The sequence below is a fragment of the Coloeus monedula genome (assembly GCF_965178545.1).
Source record: "Coloeus monedula genome assembly, chromosome: 3".
Taxonomy (NCBI): Eukaryota; Metazoa; Chordata; class Aves; order Passeriformes; family Corvidae; genus Coloeus; species Coloeus monedula.
The window spans coordinates 89,984,609-90,002,192 of NC_138783.1; the positions used below are offsets into that span (position 1 = coordinate 89,984,609).

A 17,584-nucleotide genomic window follows, 5' to 3' on the forward strand; every position below is an offset into this window, starting at 1 on the left:
CATATTAAGCAATCTGAGTAGTATAGCCACTGCTCTGCTGTTCTGCTCACTTCATTCCTCCTTTGAGTTAACAACTTCTTGTTTTATAATGCTAATTGAATATCTCATTTGTCAGATTCCTTGTTGGAAAGAGGTTTCAAGAAACACTGCTGTTAACAGGATCAGTATACTGAAAAAAGAACTCTTTTGCAAGCAGGCTGAGCATTATCTACCTAATGCTATATTGGGTTCAAAGCTTTCATGGGAGGACTGATGGTGCTGTGAGGCTGATGGAAGATGGTTTTTCATGTAGAAGCAGAACATCAAAGGCCATCACTGAGTGTACCACAGAAAATGCTGACATTGCAGCTGCACCTGTATTGGAGATTTGGTTCAGATCATCACAATTTTGATGCAAATTTCCCAGCTGTCACCACATATTGCCTTTTGTTTTGCATTATAGAGCATCACAGTTGCACACACTGGATCCCTTCCGCAGAAAGTCAGGTGGAAGATATTCTCCATCCATGAAGGGACTTTCAGTCTGTGAGATCAGTTGGTCTGAAGGAATCCCCTCCCGAGTACACACAGTGTGGTTGCAGGGTTCTCAGAACTAGTTGTTTCAGGGTATCACAACTATTCTCCCCATCTGCACTATCTGCACTGTCTTCTAACACAATCAAATCATTACTGAATTTGAGTATTTTGAATAATTTGTCAGTAAATTAAATACACTCAGTTCTAATGCAAGTAACACAGGCTTTAGAAGCTTCTAATAAATAGCACTATGTTTGTACACCCTGTTATCCTTAATATCCTGACCTTTTAAAAAAATGATCCTGGAGAGTAGCTGGATGAGTATAATGTGTCTGCCCAGTAAATGCCTTACTGGTATGAGCAAAACAAATTCCAAATACAGGAAAACTCAAGATCCTGTTTTAGCTAGGTGCTGTGACTCAGACCTTCCTCTTTACGTTGTTATTACCTGCTAAATTACATACACGTTTAAGAGACGGAGGCCCTCTCCAAACGAGGCTGTAGTTTGCGCAGTCCCCCACCAGATGTCCCTACCGCGAGCCCCGCACAGTCTATTTACACACCGACTAGTTTTGTTACCAGGTGCTACAGGACCAGGGAGTAGCGCCAAGTGTGGGGCCCGAGGTGCCATTGAGCAGGGGAGGCAGCCAGGGAGCGAGGGCAAGAGAGGCAGGCACGAAGCAGGTTTTCCTGTCTGCCCAGGCTGCCACCACCTCTCCCAGCTGATGCTGTTCCCTCGTGCTGCGCTTGCTGCCTGAACGGTGAGCATCAAAAGTTTTTTGTTTTGTTTTGTTTGGGTTTTTGGTTTTACTGGTTTGTTTTGGTTTTTTTTCTTGGACAGTGGAAAAATCAGAGAGGCTGGATAAATAATGCAGTGGGAAAGGATTTTTTATTCCTCAACCGGGTGATGCTGTGGCCAAGGATTTTCTGGGTCAGAGGAACCTGCACAACCGGTATCTTCATGCAGCTCCAGGTCCGTTTGTAACACAAGGAACGGGACAGGCACATTAGGACTATAAAATGACCTCTAACAGGCAAATGAAAGAGCCTTGAGAAAGAAGCGGCTGTGGCTGTGGGCAGCGTGAATCAGCAGAAGGGACAGTAGCACACCTTCATGCACCCACTATATGCTAAATCTGTAATAAAGTTGTCACAGCCCAATATGGGCTCTACCATGCTTGCACATGCAAAGCTTTCCAACCTGCTTCTGTTGCTGTTGAGTGTGGTATCCTGCTCTGCTTCTGCTTATGTGGATGAGCCCAGCTTGGGCAAGAGGTCCTTGCCTCACTATGAACCTGATTCCAGTGGTGCTGTTGGCTCCTCACAAGACACAAGGCTACATGTTCTCACGCTGGACTATGACTATGTGCAAATTCCCTATGAAGTTACCCTTTGGATCCTCCTTGCCTCTTTTGCAAAAATAGGTAAGTAGAAAATGGGGTCTCGGGTCCTCCTATCTTGGAAAGAAGTTAAAAAAGTACAATGTAACAAAGTAACTTTCATTCATTTTGTAGCTGGGATTGATTTTACAGTGTCTGTTCTCAAAAGAACAACTGTGTTCATTACCATGGCAATGCCAAAATTCAGCCTTAAAATGATTCCATCCTACTTAAGTTAACGTATGACCTCTAACCTTCATGTCTCTTGGATTGTGAGTAGTAAGTAGCAAGAGATCTCCCTGACACAGTGCTGTCCACTCATTTTTCTAGTCCTTATACATCACAAGATGCTGGAATTTGCAACCTGACACAGCTGCAGAAATCAGTTACACCAGACTGAGAGTTCAAGTGTATTGAATTTTGAGGAGAAAGTGTAAAGAATTCTTCCTTTGTGTGAATAAGAGGAAACATTTCCCTCTGAGTCTTTGTTTTACATATTTGCTCTTTCAAGTTTGTGTGAAAAGTAATACCAGAGGAGAGAGACTGAGAGTCTCTGAGGGTGTGGATCATCAGAGATGCAGGCTGAGTACCTTTTGAATACACACCAATGCATCTAGCTTCTATTAGAGCTCCATGTGGGTATCTGAATGGGAAAAGACAATTCATGGAGCAGTAATTACAGTAGGGACTGCAATTAACATGGCAAAAAAGCTCATCATACCTTACACATTTTCATAACTGGACTTAAATTATTTTGACCATTCAAAAGTAATGCAGCAATATCAAATAAACAAAGAAGATAGTAATAATGCGAAGAGTTGCACACATAAAATCTCTCTTTTCTTTTGATCTTTCTGTAGGATTTTCAAACATTTCTTTAGAACAGACTCATAGGCGAGACTGATGTTTTTCTGGAGGTGGCCTGAAGATAAACATTTTTCACGTCATAGTCACCCAGCTGACAAAAATCATTACCACTAACCATAATTTGCCAGTTTCATTATAGCTGATGCCCTCAATCCAATTCCAAAAAATGTCTTCACTGATAACATAACAATCAAAATTTTCACAAATAAAATTTGTTATGGCATCAGCAGAGTGTGTTAACAGTAAACATATCGACCAAATTCTTTATTTGTCATCCATAAAATCATAGGACTTAACATATGGCACATCTACACAATATTCTTGTTTTGAACAAGAAATAGATACTTTAGAAGAACTGTGTGGTGCCTCCCAGATGGACCTGTTACTTTTACTGTGAGTTTTCAAATAATATTATTTCTGATGAAAAGTGTGGAGCTGTTAATTTCAAATATAATTAGATGAAAGAGTTAGTCAGAATAATCCGGTTACCCAGGGAAGAAGATTTCCAAACTGTTAAAGTTTTCAGTGTTTTATTCAGGTATGATCTTCTTTCTGGATTTCAAGATTTAAGGGTGGAAAAAAGTTCCAAGATCTTAAAAGGCAGAACAATCCCCTTATTCTGGCAGAAGACTTGAAAATGATTTTTTAAATTAAAAGGTGAATGAGTGGATTTATAATGTTAACATACTTCTTGATTAAAAAAAAAAAAAAAAAAAGTGTCCTAAAAAACAATTGAAAATTTCATAAAAATATTTTTATATTCCTTTGTGTTTGAAGTCTGATAATTCAAGGATCACAGAAATACAGTCATGGCAGAGCCTTCTAGAGCTGCAAGATGAAATCTGAGCTAGCTTCAAGCATGGGGTCACTGACATTGGATTTAAAGGTTTCTTAGTCATCCTCATTCTCATTCTTTCAAATTTAAAAAAAATCCTGACATTTGTCGTACAGGCACCTGTCACTCATGGTATGATCACACAGTTCCTTGTATAGGGACTAGATGAGCCAGTAGCAGGTGGGAAGTCAGGATTCTTGGAGAACATGTTCCTTCCAAATTGTGGAGGATCTTTTCAAAGAGGTTTCTGCCTTTCCAAAAGTGAAGCTTAAGCTCAGACATGCTCGCTCAGAAATCAGGAGCTGGGCAGCAGGAAAAAAAGAAATTCAGGGTCAAACTCTTGCCCTGCTTGAGTGATAGAAGTGGGGGAATGTTTAGTTTTGAAAGGAAGAGTACTGTCTGTTTTTACCTTCATAATCCTTAGAGCAAAACCTGCCTGGCTGAAGACAAAGTGTTCAAATGGAGGCAAGACAATTGCGTGACATCAGGTAATTTAAACTTGAATAATCTCCAAATGTTTTATTCAAGGTTTCCATATCTATCACCGATTACCAAGACTTATGCCTGAAAGCTGCATCCTGATTGCCATTGGAGCACTAGTAGGAGCAATCATCTTTGCCTCCCATCACAAATCTCCACCAGTGATGAACACTAGTATTTACTTCCTGTATCTCCTTCCCCCTATTGTCCTGGAGGAGGGTTATTTCATGCCAACTCGACCATTTTTTGAAAACTTTGGATCCATTCTTTGGTGGTCTGTTCTGGGAGCTCTGCTAAACTCATTTGGTATTGGCCTCTCCCTCTATGGAGTCTGCCAGATTGAAGCCTTCGGCCTGACTGACCTGAACCTGCTGCAGAACCTGCTCTTTGGCAGCATGATTTCAGCAGTGGATCCCGTGGCAGCTCTGGTAGTTTTTGAAGAAGCCTCCGTTAATGAGCAGCTTTACATGATGATCTTTGGAGAGTCATTGCTAAATGATGGCATAACTGTGGTGAGTTTCTTTCCACTCCTTGTTTTCCCCTCTTTGTACTCATGTGGCTTGCAGGGTTACTGGGCACAGGGCAAGAACAGCTCAAAGGAGATCCTAATACATTATTTATTTTATGACTACTCCACTCAGTTACACACAAGGGATTTTAATGTATGCAAAAATTACATCTTATATTACCACTTTCAAAAGCATGTATTTTAGAGCTGCCAGAAGAGGGAAATATGCGTATGAGATGTGCACTTGCATTCACTGAAGTGAATGGATAAGCTACAGCTGATTTTCCTGGTAGGATCGGTATAGGACCTTGGAATGTTCTTGACACTGTACAAGCAAATGAATAGAAAATTGTACTGCTTAAAGACTGAAGGCGGCAAGGGTAGAAATACAGGAGACTCTGCTTTCTCACATACCTGAGAGAGTCCTCTGGAAAAAAAGAAAAGGCAAGCCAGATGTGGACAACCTCTAGAGGCTACACTCTGTCCTCCAGCCCTTTCTAGAAATTTCACCAGAGATCTTAGTTAGGAATTCAAAATGCCACTAATAACTTCACACAACTGTTTCTATCAGTAAAAAAATTGACATCTGACAAATGTTTGCCTTTTTTAGCTGTCTTGTCATAAATATCCAGAAACAATGTTTCCTGAATAAGAGAGATTTTGTTTGGTTGATTGGGTTTTTGTTGTTGTTTGTTGTTGGTGTTTTTTTCTTTTTAAAAGGTAAAGAGTTTTACAGAGCTCCTTTTGCTAATATTTTTCCCCCTATCTCATTAGTTCTGCTAAAATTGGAGCAACCTGAAATTCTAGCTGTAAGCATAGGTGACAAGAACATTTAAAACATATATTTTTCAAGGAAGAAATTTCAAGCAGGACGTTCATTGCTCAGAAACCAACAGGACTGCTCATGTGGTACAAGTTAATGGCAGGTTCAGGAGTTTCACTAGATAAGATCTTTACAGAATTTAAATCACAGGAATCTAAACCACGTAAAAACTATTCAGATACTGCTATACATGAGGTACAGCCCAACTCGGACTTGTAAAATCTGTACAGAGTTCACTGCTGAAAGGCTTCATGGGAGAGGTGCAGTTTATGAGTATCGAGAAAAGAAAAAGGAACAAAGTAACTTCTTGCAGCCACAGCTTATTGATCATAAATCCTTCTTCTTGGTGATCTGAGATACAGGGCTGATGTAGAACTAAGGGACAAATGTAATTTAATTTTCATGCAAACTACATGGGCACTACAGGTGTAACAGAAAAATCCCCACTGCATCTATTACTTACACTTTTTGGTTTCCTCAAAAACAGACCTCAAAAATGTAATACCTCTTTTTCATACTGGAAGAGCTTGTTTCATGCTTTTTTTTGATGGGCTCACTACCTTCCCTTTCCTTTTCTTCCAGATGTTTATGGTGCAGGTCCAACTCCTGACAGTATTTGCCTGAGCTTCCAGTCAGGATCCTGTTAGAGTACAAAAGTGCAGTGACAGAAAGCCTTTTAAAACAGCAGACTTAGGCACTCCTCAGCAGCACTGGGTGTGTTAGTAAATGAGATGAAAGGGATATGTTGGGTCCACCACTGAGAGTTCCCATTGCCCCACACACTCTCATCTTTGGGGCTCATCTTAGAGCAGCTGTGTTGCCATCAGTTTGTCAGCTCCTGCTATTGCATCTCTGTATCAACCACCACTCATCCCCTTTCTGGGCATTTGAGTTTTCAAGATCTCTACCTGGCTTCACGGTTAAGAACACTGAACTATTTGTCACCTGAATGGAGCCCAGTAGGTGACTTTCCCCTCTCTGATATCCCACTTACTTTTTTCAAGACTGTAAAACTATTTATCTCAGGTGTCTTCTCTTACCATTTCCTTCTCTTTCTCTCTTAACAGTTTCATTTGCTCTAAGTGTTTAAAAAAGATAGTATCACCAAGATACATTAAGCATACATATCTTTTTATTGTTTTAATACAAATATCCCCTGGTTCTCTCCAGCCAGCTTATCAGCTTGAACATTTTTTCCCCAGCAGGAAAAACTGGTATGAGTTTTGTTGAACTTGTGTGTTACATTTGAGGAAACAATAGCTCTGTCTTCTATATTTAGTTCAATATCCTGGTATATATAAAAAAATGGCAAAATAACAGACTGTAGAATTAGAATTATAATCTAGAAGTTAGGACTTTGCCTTAAGGGGCTGGGAAAAAATGGGTAATTTACCCTTTTTACACATTGGTACCTTTTCCTATTCCCCTCAGTAGGGCCATATTCGTGGATGGAACAACAAGGGTCCAAATCCTGTTAATTGCTTCCTTCCCCACTTACTTCTGAGTGGACTGCTAGCATCAGAATAGTTCAGACAGCAACAGGTCTGGACCTAGGATTCATCATACATTAGTGGAGTTTCAAAGCCCTGTTCAAAAAAGTGTAGTAAATCCAGTGCAGATCGTATTCAAATCTGAACTCAGGTAGAATACCCTGATTTTGCTGTGAATTTGTGCTTCAGGTATCTGAAGCTCTGCTCCCACATATACACAGATAATTTTGTTTCTAAACAGGAGCTGAGAACCTGTATGCACCATGAAATGGAATATTCCCTTACTGCTTAGTCTCTGAGGCTTGATTTTAGAAATACTGAGAACACCTATATATCATGCTGTATTCAAAATGAGTGGCAGAGAAAATATTCTCTAATGGAACACTCTCTTCTTTGTATGCAGCAGAACAGTTAAGTCTAATACATGTTGAAGACCTAAGTAAAATTATTTTTTTTATTTGAGGAGACTTGAAACTTCCTCTTTGATGTCACTGAGAAAGACTTTGACCACTGGTTTGGGTGCCAGGAAGGATGATGGAGATATTCTCTGCTCCCACTGTAAAAGTTGTTCCACTGTGCTTACAGTAAAACTAACTACAGTGGTCAGAAATAATTATCAGGGTAGTAAGAAAGAATTATCAAGACAGTCTGTGTTGCTGGTTAAGGCAGTCAGTTGTGAATCTTTTCTTCTAGTGCTTCTGATGTGGGTGGTATGTGCAGTAATTGTACAGAGACACCTGGAGCATGGAGCAGTCCCTGAGGAGTCCCCTGTGGCAACAGTGTCATGCTCTCTCTTCCTCTCCCTGGCTCTAAGAGCTGCCCAGTGGTACAAAATACTCTCCAAGCAACCCAAAGCATGATGTTCTCAGTCTTGCTACATGACACCACTATCAATCCATCCCTTCTTTTTGTGTGAGCAAAAGCCTCCTAATCTGATTCAGGCTTTCCTAATATGAAAAGAAGTCTAGTATTCCATTTACTGGCATAAACACTGCAATGTAACTTAGCTGATCCTTACTTATATGACACAGTGCATGTTGTGGTACAGAACAATTTACTCCCACAAAGCATGTTACAAAAGAAAAAAGGAAATTATGTCATATTTCCATAGCTTCCATTTTGATGCCAAGTCAGTTAAATCATATAGACACTTTAGGAACTAAAAAAGAGAAAAAAATTTCTTGTTAAGTCATTTGCTGAGAATAACTTTCTTTCTTCATAAGTCAGCAATAGATTCATTTATAAAGAATGACAAGTCTTAGGAAGAGGTCAAAGTCTACAAGAAAGGGAAACAGAGAGAAAACAGGCTCTGAAATTAAAAGCTATAAGGTAGGTAGGGTGAGGTTTGCTTACTGTGGAGACATGAACCCTCTTTTCCTTATCTGCCACTGAAGAGCCAAATTTCATACACCGGCATTAGGAAAAAGTAGTTCTGGGTATTTTCTTAAATGAAATATTTTGTTTGGCTTTGTCTGTCTCCCAGAACTATTAGCAGTGAGCCTCCTGAAGAACAGACTGTGTGACAGCTCAAGGTTATATGTCCCCAGCAGCAATTTAAGATTAGATAGTAGCTGAGCAGTAATTATTATCCTAATGAGCTTGACTCTTCTACCTGCAAATACCTGCTTTAGTCTTCTTAATAACCTTCTGGAATTAACTAGATGAAGAAGAAAGACCAAAGAAAACCATAAAATGCAAATTACTTTGGTCTATTTATTGTTTTTGAACTAATGCTTTAATGCAACATCTTTGGAGAGCTGGTGTCTTTAGTTGTTTATCAAATGCTCTTTGAAACTGAAAGGTCACTTTCACGTGTGACACATGCACTGTAAACAGATCTGACAGGACTTAATATTAACTGATTGTCAGCAACCTCTAAGGCCTTTTTATTACTACACCACTCATTACTCTGGAAATTTTCTATTAATTTCTAAAAGATGAATGAAAGTGAAATATGCTTAAAATTTTTCATTAACAGTTTCTGCAGAATAGAAATTATTGATAATAGAAGTATGGTAAAGTTTTCTGCTCTAAAGACATTTTCTTTACAGACCAAATTATAAAATACATAATATAAAATTTTAATTTGAATTCAATTCAATCTTTCTTTTAATCTGATATTTTCTTTTAATTTTTGTAATTTCAAGATTTCTAGTCAAAATGTGTATAAGTGCAGGGTCTTTAGAACATTTAGAGTGTCACAGTATTTGGTTCTTACTTTGAGATTGTTCTCTGGGGAGGTGATTAAGTGGCATCAAGCCCCAAATATATGATGATAGGGAAGCTTTATCTATCTAGAGACAATATGAAACTGAGGCTACCCCCTTCCCTTCCCTTCCCTTCCCTTCCCTTCCCTTCCCTTCCCTTCCCTTCCCTTCCCTTCCCTTCCCTTCCCTTCCCTTCCCTTCCCTTCCCTTCCCTTCCCTTCGTCAAGTGCTATTGCAAAACATGTAACATTCGTGAGTCCATCCAATGAAGTTTGTCCAGTCTACTGATCCTATAGACAACCTAAATGGGATTTAAATCAAATGGGTGATTCTTAGTCCCTGCCCTGCCCCATCCTGAGTCAGAAGGAGAATGCACAGGGTAGATAGAGCCTGGGGCTTTCAAGGTACATGGCTGGGCTTTTAACTTCTGATACAAAGACCAAAACTTAAATTTACCTTCAGAAAACAAACAAAAAAAAGACTATTTTTTTATTATTCAGTGGCATGTGGTCCCACAGTAATTTACTTCTGTTCCACAGCCATTTACCTTTTTTTTTCTCTTTTTCAGGACACTTAACAGACTCTTACTTCTGGGACTTGTTAAGAACAATCTGAGATTTCAATTGTTACTTTGCTGATACGTCTAATGCAATTTCAGGCATACAAAGACACAGACACACACAATGTTTCACCTACGAAATGAGTAAACCTGCCAGGTTCAGAAGCATGCCTGACTGCTTTCTTCTTCTTTTCACATGTAGGTTTTATATAACATCTTCATCGCCTTCACCCAGATGCACAGGTATGAAGAAATTGAATCCATCGATATCTTTGCTGGCTTTGCTCGCTTCTTCGTGGTGGGGCTGGGTGGAGTCTTGTTTGGCATCGTATTTGGATTTGTCTCAGCATTCATGACTCGTTTCACCCACAACGTCTCTTCAATCGAGCCCCTGCTGGTCTTCATGTTCAGCTACCTGTCATACTTGTCTGCTGAAACCCTTTACATCTCTGGCATTTTGGCGTGAGTATTCCTTTCGGCTTTTTGGATGATCTCTTGGAGGAAGTGGCATTGCTTTTTGGTGGTTTGCTCAAGGCTGGTACAACACAGCCTCAGAGAGGGAGTGGACAGCTTCTTAGATATCTGTAAAATGCAGTGGTAACTAGGAAAATCAAACCCACAGTCAGTGTAGGCACAGGTATGCTACCAAGGAGCATTGGTGAAAGTACTGCCAGTTGTGGGTAAAGTGGTCAGTGCTTCCACCATCTGTCTGTGATCTCTGATAAGATCAACAGCAGGAGAGAATGATTTGTTAATGCAGCAGTTTATCTGCATTTATTTCTAAGCAGTTTCACAATCAGATTATAAGAGAGACGTAAGAGTATGAAAAACATAAGAAAGGACACCCGAGTTCTTTGTGAACGTCAGCTCTAACACAATTTAATGGAACTACATTACATTTGAACAGCATCACTGGGATTGAAACTGGGCAAAACCAGGCGAAAGAGAACATCACCTACCCTTGCATACTTACAGCCATGTATATGAACATTGACAATCATATTTTTTTGTGGTCAGGATAGCTTGATACTGCTGTAATGCTGGTGACATGTTCCTCAAAGTATGTGATGGTGTGGGTGTCTGATGCAGAAAGAAAGCTGGCAGGTTCTTGACTGGAGTAAACTCAGAGAGGATGAGAATTGTGGGAAGGAAAGAGGATGGCAGCAGGAAAGGAGCTGGAAGAGAAAGGAAGGAATAGGGATGAAGTGAGAGACTTAAGGAGAAAACTGCTGTCAAGTGAGTTTCAAGGATACCACACCAAACAGCCCATCTGCAGGGTAAAACATAAAGAGATGGGAACCTATGTTGCTAAATGCCCCAGCTGGTGCTGCTGGCTGCCGTAGGCTCAGCGCACAGCTGGTGGCAGCAGCTTTGCATGGCCTGTACTGGCTCTGAGCTTTCATGATGGGTCTTGGAGGACCTCATGTTCCAGAAAGTGTTTCCCTTTATAGAGGAAAAACCAGTTTAAACTTAACAAGTACAAGCATATGTCTGCTGATGACCAGACAGCTGCATGTACTCACCTCAACTTGTGAATCTGATTTCACAGAATCACAGAATGGTTTGGGTTGGAATGGATGTTTAAAGGCCATCTAGTCCAATGCCCTGGCAACGTGCAGGGACATCTTCAGCTAGATCAGGTTGTTCAGAGCCCTGTCCAAACTGGCCTTGAATGTTTTCACAGGTGGGACATCTGCCTCCATTCTGGGCAACATGTACCAGTGCTTCACCACTCTCATTGTAAAAAAGTTTTTCCTTATATCTAGTCTAAATCTACCTAAATCTTTTAGTTTAAAACCATTATCCTCTGTCATTTTGCAATAGGTGTGACTAAAAAGTTTGTCCCCATCTTTCTTATAGGCTTCTTTTAAATGTCAAAAGATTGAAATAAGGTGTTCCTGAAACCTTCTCTTCTCCAGGCTGAAGAAGCCTGGGTTGTTCAGGTTCAGAGCAGAATTGCCTTTGTAAAAACAAAGCAGGATTGTCCTGGGAAGCAGGATTTGAATATTTAAACATTAAATAAGTAGTTAGTCAGGATATAGATTATCTTGAACAATTAGACAAAGCAGATGAGCCTTGTGCTATGTTTTGTATATCCAACACGTATACTCAGATTGAGGTGACTGGCAACTTTCTTTGAGCAGAATTAGATCTACTATGCAGTGAGCACTAATACCATATAGACCCTTTCCTACCTGCACTGCCCAAAATACTGCTCCCCTGCCTGTTCCTTGCACTAGACTACATAGCTCTTTATTTCTTTCACTTCTTATTTTCATTAGAGTTCTGAAATTATTAGTAATATAAGAATGTTAATATAATTGGGATTTATTATTCTTACTGCTTCATTAAGGAAATTATTGCTTGTTTTAGAGATGGGAACTTATTGTCACCTTTCTGAATTATTGAGGATTCATTCATTTTTCACTTGGATCATGAAAGTCTATTATGTATGTGTATCTGAAAGTCAACAGTATTAATCATTAATGCCTAATGGCCTTGTCTTGGAGTGTCCTTGGACATGCTAAATGACTCAGCTCCACCAGGATACCCTTGAGATTTCTTCAGCGGAAATTAAATGAGCAGAAACCAGAGAAAGGTTATTTAATAAAGAGTCATCATTCTCTGAATTCACAAGTTTGGAAAAATATCATTACAAGAAGCCTCAAAAGACTAAAATCATATCAGTAGAAACTAGATAGGTGATGGAATATGCTACTAGCATAGCACTCAATCTGTACTACCTACGGAAATGCAAAGGGGAAAAGGGAATCCCCTTCAGTAGGGCTGATCAAAGACTGCTCCTCCATGTGGGTTGTCACCAGCATCTGTGCTGGGTGACTGCTGATTCCTCTGAAACAGGTTCTAGTCTTCATTAACAGTGAAGAAGTGGAAAACATCCCTTTGCTTCTATAGGCACATTCCCCATGCCGTAGGTAACTAAAGGGAGAAGGATGCCTTTTTAGGTTAATTGAACTTTCTCCTGCTGTGGTTGGAGAGTCCTGAAGCTTGCCCTGGCACTGCTGATATGGCAGCCAGCTGCTGAGGAGCCATGGGAGCTTTGGCCCTGGCATGGGACTACCATGGTCTGCCGCTACCACCTCAAGGGAGAATATCACTAAGAGGCAGGTTATGTCTGTCTAACTGATCCACCTGTAGGCTGGTACAAAACCAACCTGCCTGCTGTTTGAGACAAATATTTGGTGCTTGGTGGCTCCATGTTAGGCATTCAGGATAAAATGGACTTTGAACTGGAATGTGATACCCTCACTTCCTTGTCAGGAAGGTTGATTAGTTTTCTTCCTTTATCCTGTATGTAAAACAGATTTGTAAACCTGAATGAAGATGCTTTTCTATCCTATGAAATAGCTGAAGTTACTGAAAACAAAAATGCTCCTTGTTATGATGAAGGTCAGAATCTGGTGATGGAGAGTGCTGGTAATGATGGCTGATGTTGTCCTTAACTGAAAAGAAGAAGGGGTTGTGGCTGATCTCTGATGTTTTGCTTGATACAGGATGACAGCATGTGCAGTGACAATGAAAAAATATGTGGAGGAGAATGTTTCCCAGAATTCTTATACCACAATAAAATATTTCATGAAGATGCTAAGCAGCATCAGTGAGACCCTGATTTTTGTGTTCATGGGAGTGTCTACAGTGGGGAAAAACCATGAATGGAACTGGGCCTTCATTTGCTTCACTCTGCTCTTCTGCCTCATTTGGCGGACACTGAGTAAGTCAGCTTTTGCAGACAACCTTCTCTGCACCTCTGAGAAAAACTCTTTGTACTCTTTGTTGTGTTAAAAAAGCCTGTGGGGCAGGCACAACTTTTTTAACAACAAATTTACTAGGTTTATATTAGTGACAAGAAAAATTCACAAATCTGCACACAGAGAAAAGGGGAAAAAAGCCCCACACAAACCTGAATGCCAGTCTTTAAGCACAGACTTTACATTCAGGTGAAAATTGAATTTTTTAAGCAAAATTAAAATATTATCATGGTTATGCTTATAGAGATGTTTATATCTTAATTTACTATATGCCCTTGGGTAAGTGAGCCTCATAATGATTTCATCACACACTATCATTAACTTACTAATTAGATAATGTATATCATCAAACTTCTAGTACTGTAACACTACAGGTCCTGGGCTGGGAATGCTAGAGATATACAAAAAGAGGGAAGGTGAAAATTAGCGCTGATAGATAACTAAAGAGGGACTTATACCACATGTAAGCCAACCACACTATGCTACTGCTCCTCACAAGTCAAGGCGGAAGTTTTAAACTGCCCATGTGAAATGACTCAATTTTGCACATGCTATGTCCCATTCCTGCAAAGGTCTCCTACTCCAGACCTTTGAGACTGGGATTCCTCTAGTATGGGCAAGGCGGTTTATAGATAATGTGAGATGAGTTGTGGGACACAGTTTCCCATCCTCTCCTAATGTCCAGGATGGGTTGAAAGTAATGTTGAAAAGGGAGAAGCAGTAAGGAGGCTGGTGGTTGGTGTTCTGGAGGTGGCAGCAGTCCTCGTACACTTCCCCTAAGAGCTGCTCTTGTGGCTTTTAACCAGTTCACTGCAACAGTGGAAGCAGAGAGGCAACACATTGCCAGCTTCTCCCTCATCTACTGGTACTGTCCTGCTAAACTTTCTAGACAACACAAGAAAAGAAGGAATGGTCTGCTGGGTCAGACTAACCTTCTAGTGCTGTCTTCAAGAGACCATGCAGGAGATGCTAATTTTTGTAAGGGTAATTTATAATTTTAAAGAAAATAAAGAAAATCCAATTATTCTATCCGGTGGCCTTGGAGGAGATATTCCGAACACTGAAATTTAAGCTAACAACATTGGCTAAGTTAGCACTTTAGTTCCTCCATGATTCCTTTTCAGTCAAAGGACTATAATGTGGGGAAGAATTCTACATTGGGCACCTGTCACCACCTCCTTCAGCCACCAGCCCCTGTCTATAATCCCTTTAGAGCCAGAGCTCGTGGCTAATGGCACCCCATGGGGCTCAGTACAGAGACCAATATATTTTTAGTCTTCCTTAATGAGCTGGAGGAAGGAATGAAGTGCACACCAAGCGACTTTGTGGCTGACAGAAAACTGCAGGGAGTAGTTAATATTCTGGATGGCTTCCATTCAAAACGACCTGTACAGGCTGAGAAATGGACTGACAGAAGGCTCATGAAGTTCAAGAAGAGCACATGCAAGGACTTGTGTGTTGGAGTAACTTCATACACCCGTATAGGCTTGGAGTCTTGTAAACAGCTCCACAGAAAAGTCCTGGTCTGATAGACAGCAAGTTGAACACAAGCCAGAATTATGTCCTTATGACAAAGAAGTCAGCCACGTCCTGGGCTACATTAGCAAGTGTGTAGCCAGAAGGTCCAGCAAAATGTTTCTTACTCACTCTTCAGCTCTGGTGGAAATGCGTGCTGTCTTCAGCGTGCTCTCTCCAGTTCTGGGCTCCCCAGCATATGAAGAACAGGGTTGTTCTGGACCAAGCGCAATAGAGGCCACCAACCTGGTCAGAGGCTGGGGAACTGGATGTATGAGGAATTTTTGGGAGTGCTGAGTCTGCAGCCTGGGGAAGATCTGGCACAAGATCTGATTAGCTCTGCTTTGAGTAGGGACTAGAATAGATGAGTAGATGAACTCTGAGTTATTTTCCAGCCTACAGTACTGATTCAAACATTTGGGACCAGACAAGTGTTGGCCACAAACATCTGAGATTAAGGTCCTATTTCTTAAATCTCTTAGGCTGCTTATCCCTCAGTCAAAAAGAAAGGAAAGCAGGAAGAAGGTGATGGTTTGACCCACAAAGCCAATATACCTTTCAAGACCTTTGACTTTTAAGTCTGGGAACCCTGGAGGAAGACATTGAACAGAAGAAAATGAGAAAAGGGGAAACCTGTGAAGCTTTGAGTATGTGCATCTGAACAACTTTATTATACAGGGAAGGCACAAGTACCAAGCAGTACAGGTGATATGATTCCTGTGGGCTGACAGCAAAAAGAAAGTAATTACATATTTTCTTGCTATATCTGGACCAAGCATGGCCTGTAAATTTTTAAAGGCTTGCTTTCCATTTTGAAATATCCTTCCAATCAAGGGAGAATCAGTGCTCTCCTGATATAAAAGCTGTTTTCCAGCCACATGTCCATCCTTCTCTCAGACACCAAGGGGAGTGCTAGAGCTTTCCAGAGGATGGCCAAAATATTTTCTGCTAAATTTGTGTTTTAAAATGATTACATCATTTTCTCTGAAGCTTGAATAAAGTAAAGAGAATTGGCCTGAGGGTGATACCTCACATATGCCGTTTCAGTCTGAGTACCTGATGTCTAGCATAGTTATAAGTAGCCAAAAAAGCTCTTGCGTAAAGTGGTATTCAGCAACCTACATAACAGGATACTGCTACAGGCTTTACCTCTAATAATCTGAATATATCAGTGACAGCTGTGTAAAATAACACCAGTAATTACCAGCATTTGTCAGCTTTTAAGTCAGTAATTTAACGGTTTCCACATAAATCATAGGATACATATTTCTTATGGAAGATGAAGAAGATTGAGTAAATCAAAGGAACAGCTAAAAGTGTCCTAGAAAGAAAAGTTGCAGTCCTTAGACAGCTTCAGACTCTCTTATTAATTTTAAATTTTATTAAAACTAAAATGAAATTCGAGAAATAAACAAAGAATTAGAGACACAATAAGCCCAAGGATTAAAAATTAAAATGCTATTACTCTTTGTCTTTCAGTGAACCTGTGCACAGGAGTTGTTGGTAAAGCACTGTTCAAACACTTCAGGCAGATACTGTGCAGAAGGCAGGAAACATTGCAAGGGAAGGCACAGGAAAAACTCTCAACCAGTCATTTTTCTTGTCTCCAGAACATTTTGGAGAAAACTATGGAACATAAATATAGGAAGTAAATATTTTCCCCTAATCTCTCTTCTAAACAGCATTAATGAATTTAAATCCTGAAGCCATTAGGAACCACGGTATTTTATAGGAGATATTTCACACAAGCCAAGTTCAGCAGTTGGTCAAAGAGGAGCTGCAAGAAACCAAAACTGAAAAAAACATGGGCTGTCAACAGCTCCCCAAGCCAAGACATTGTTTTGCTTTTAATATTTAATATTTTCTTTTTCTTCTTGATTAATAATAGCTGTGGATTTTTCCCTTCCTAGGTGTCTTTGCTCTCTTCTACATCAGTAACAAGTTCCGGACATATCCCTTCACCTTCAAAGACCAACTCATTATTTCTTACAGTGGCCTCCGAGGAGCCAGCAGCTTCTCTCTTGCATTCTTGCTTCCAGTGAATCTCTTCCCCAGAAAAAATCTATTCATCACTGCAACTCTTGTGGTTATATATTTCACTGTGTTCATCCAAGTATGTATATTCCTTAATGGATAACCTTCATGTAATCAAGGTGACTGAAAGCTTCCTAGTTAAATTGTGTTGAATTTACTCTTAGGCTAGGAAAAGTTATTGCATTTTAGGGCCAGATTTAGCACTGCACTGTGTAATTAGCCTTCTTAGGGCTTTTAGATATTACAAAAATTCTCTATTGAAAACATGTATCTTCTAAAATATTCAAAATTGCTTATGTTCATTCCCCATGCATTTCCCGGTGCTTCCAATTTAATAAGTATTTTAACTTTACATTTCAGCGCTGATTCATCCTTTATTAGTGATGTATCTCAAACTGACCAGAAAACAGTATGCCTGTTCTATGATGGATTTTGAATTTTATACTTTTATCTTTGTCTGTGTTGGAGACCGAACACAAATATTTTGAAATCCTTTGTAAAAGCATATTAAAAAAACTCCAAGTGAATAAATCACATTTTTAAGTATAGGTGTCTACTTTAGATATTTGGGTTATTCCACCTTGCTTACTGCTGTAGCTGG

General features: G+C 40.0%; 1 protein-coding gene across 1 annotated transcript in view; it reads left to right on the forward strand.

Annotated features, from left to right (window-relative positions):
- Window positions 1-1,678: 1,678 nt before the first annotated feature.
- Window positions 1,679-17,584, forward strand: part of SLC9A4 (solute carrier family 9 member A4) — a gene marked incomplete at both ends in the record, with an annotated part of 32,494 nt that continues 16,588 nt past the window's right edge. Inside the window, 5 exons of the mRNA XM_082278460.1 lie at window positions 1,679-1,940; window positions 4,126-4,589; window positions 9,867-10,126; window positions 13,180-13,397; window positions 16,860-17,062. Of these exons, the coding sequence (XP_082134586.1) occupies window positions 1,679-1,940; window positions 4,126-4,589; window positions 9,867-10,126; window positions 13,180-13,397; window positions 16,860-17,062 (1,407 nt within the window). The remainder of the gene's footprint in view (window positions 1,941-4,125; window positions 4,590-9,866; window positions 10,127-13,179; window positions 13,398-16,859; window positions 17,063-17,584) is intronic.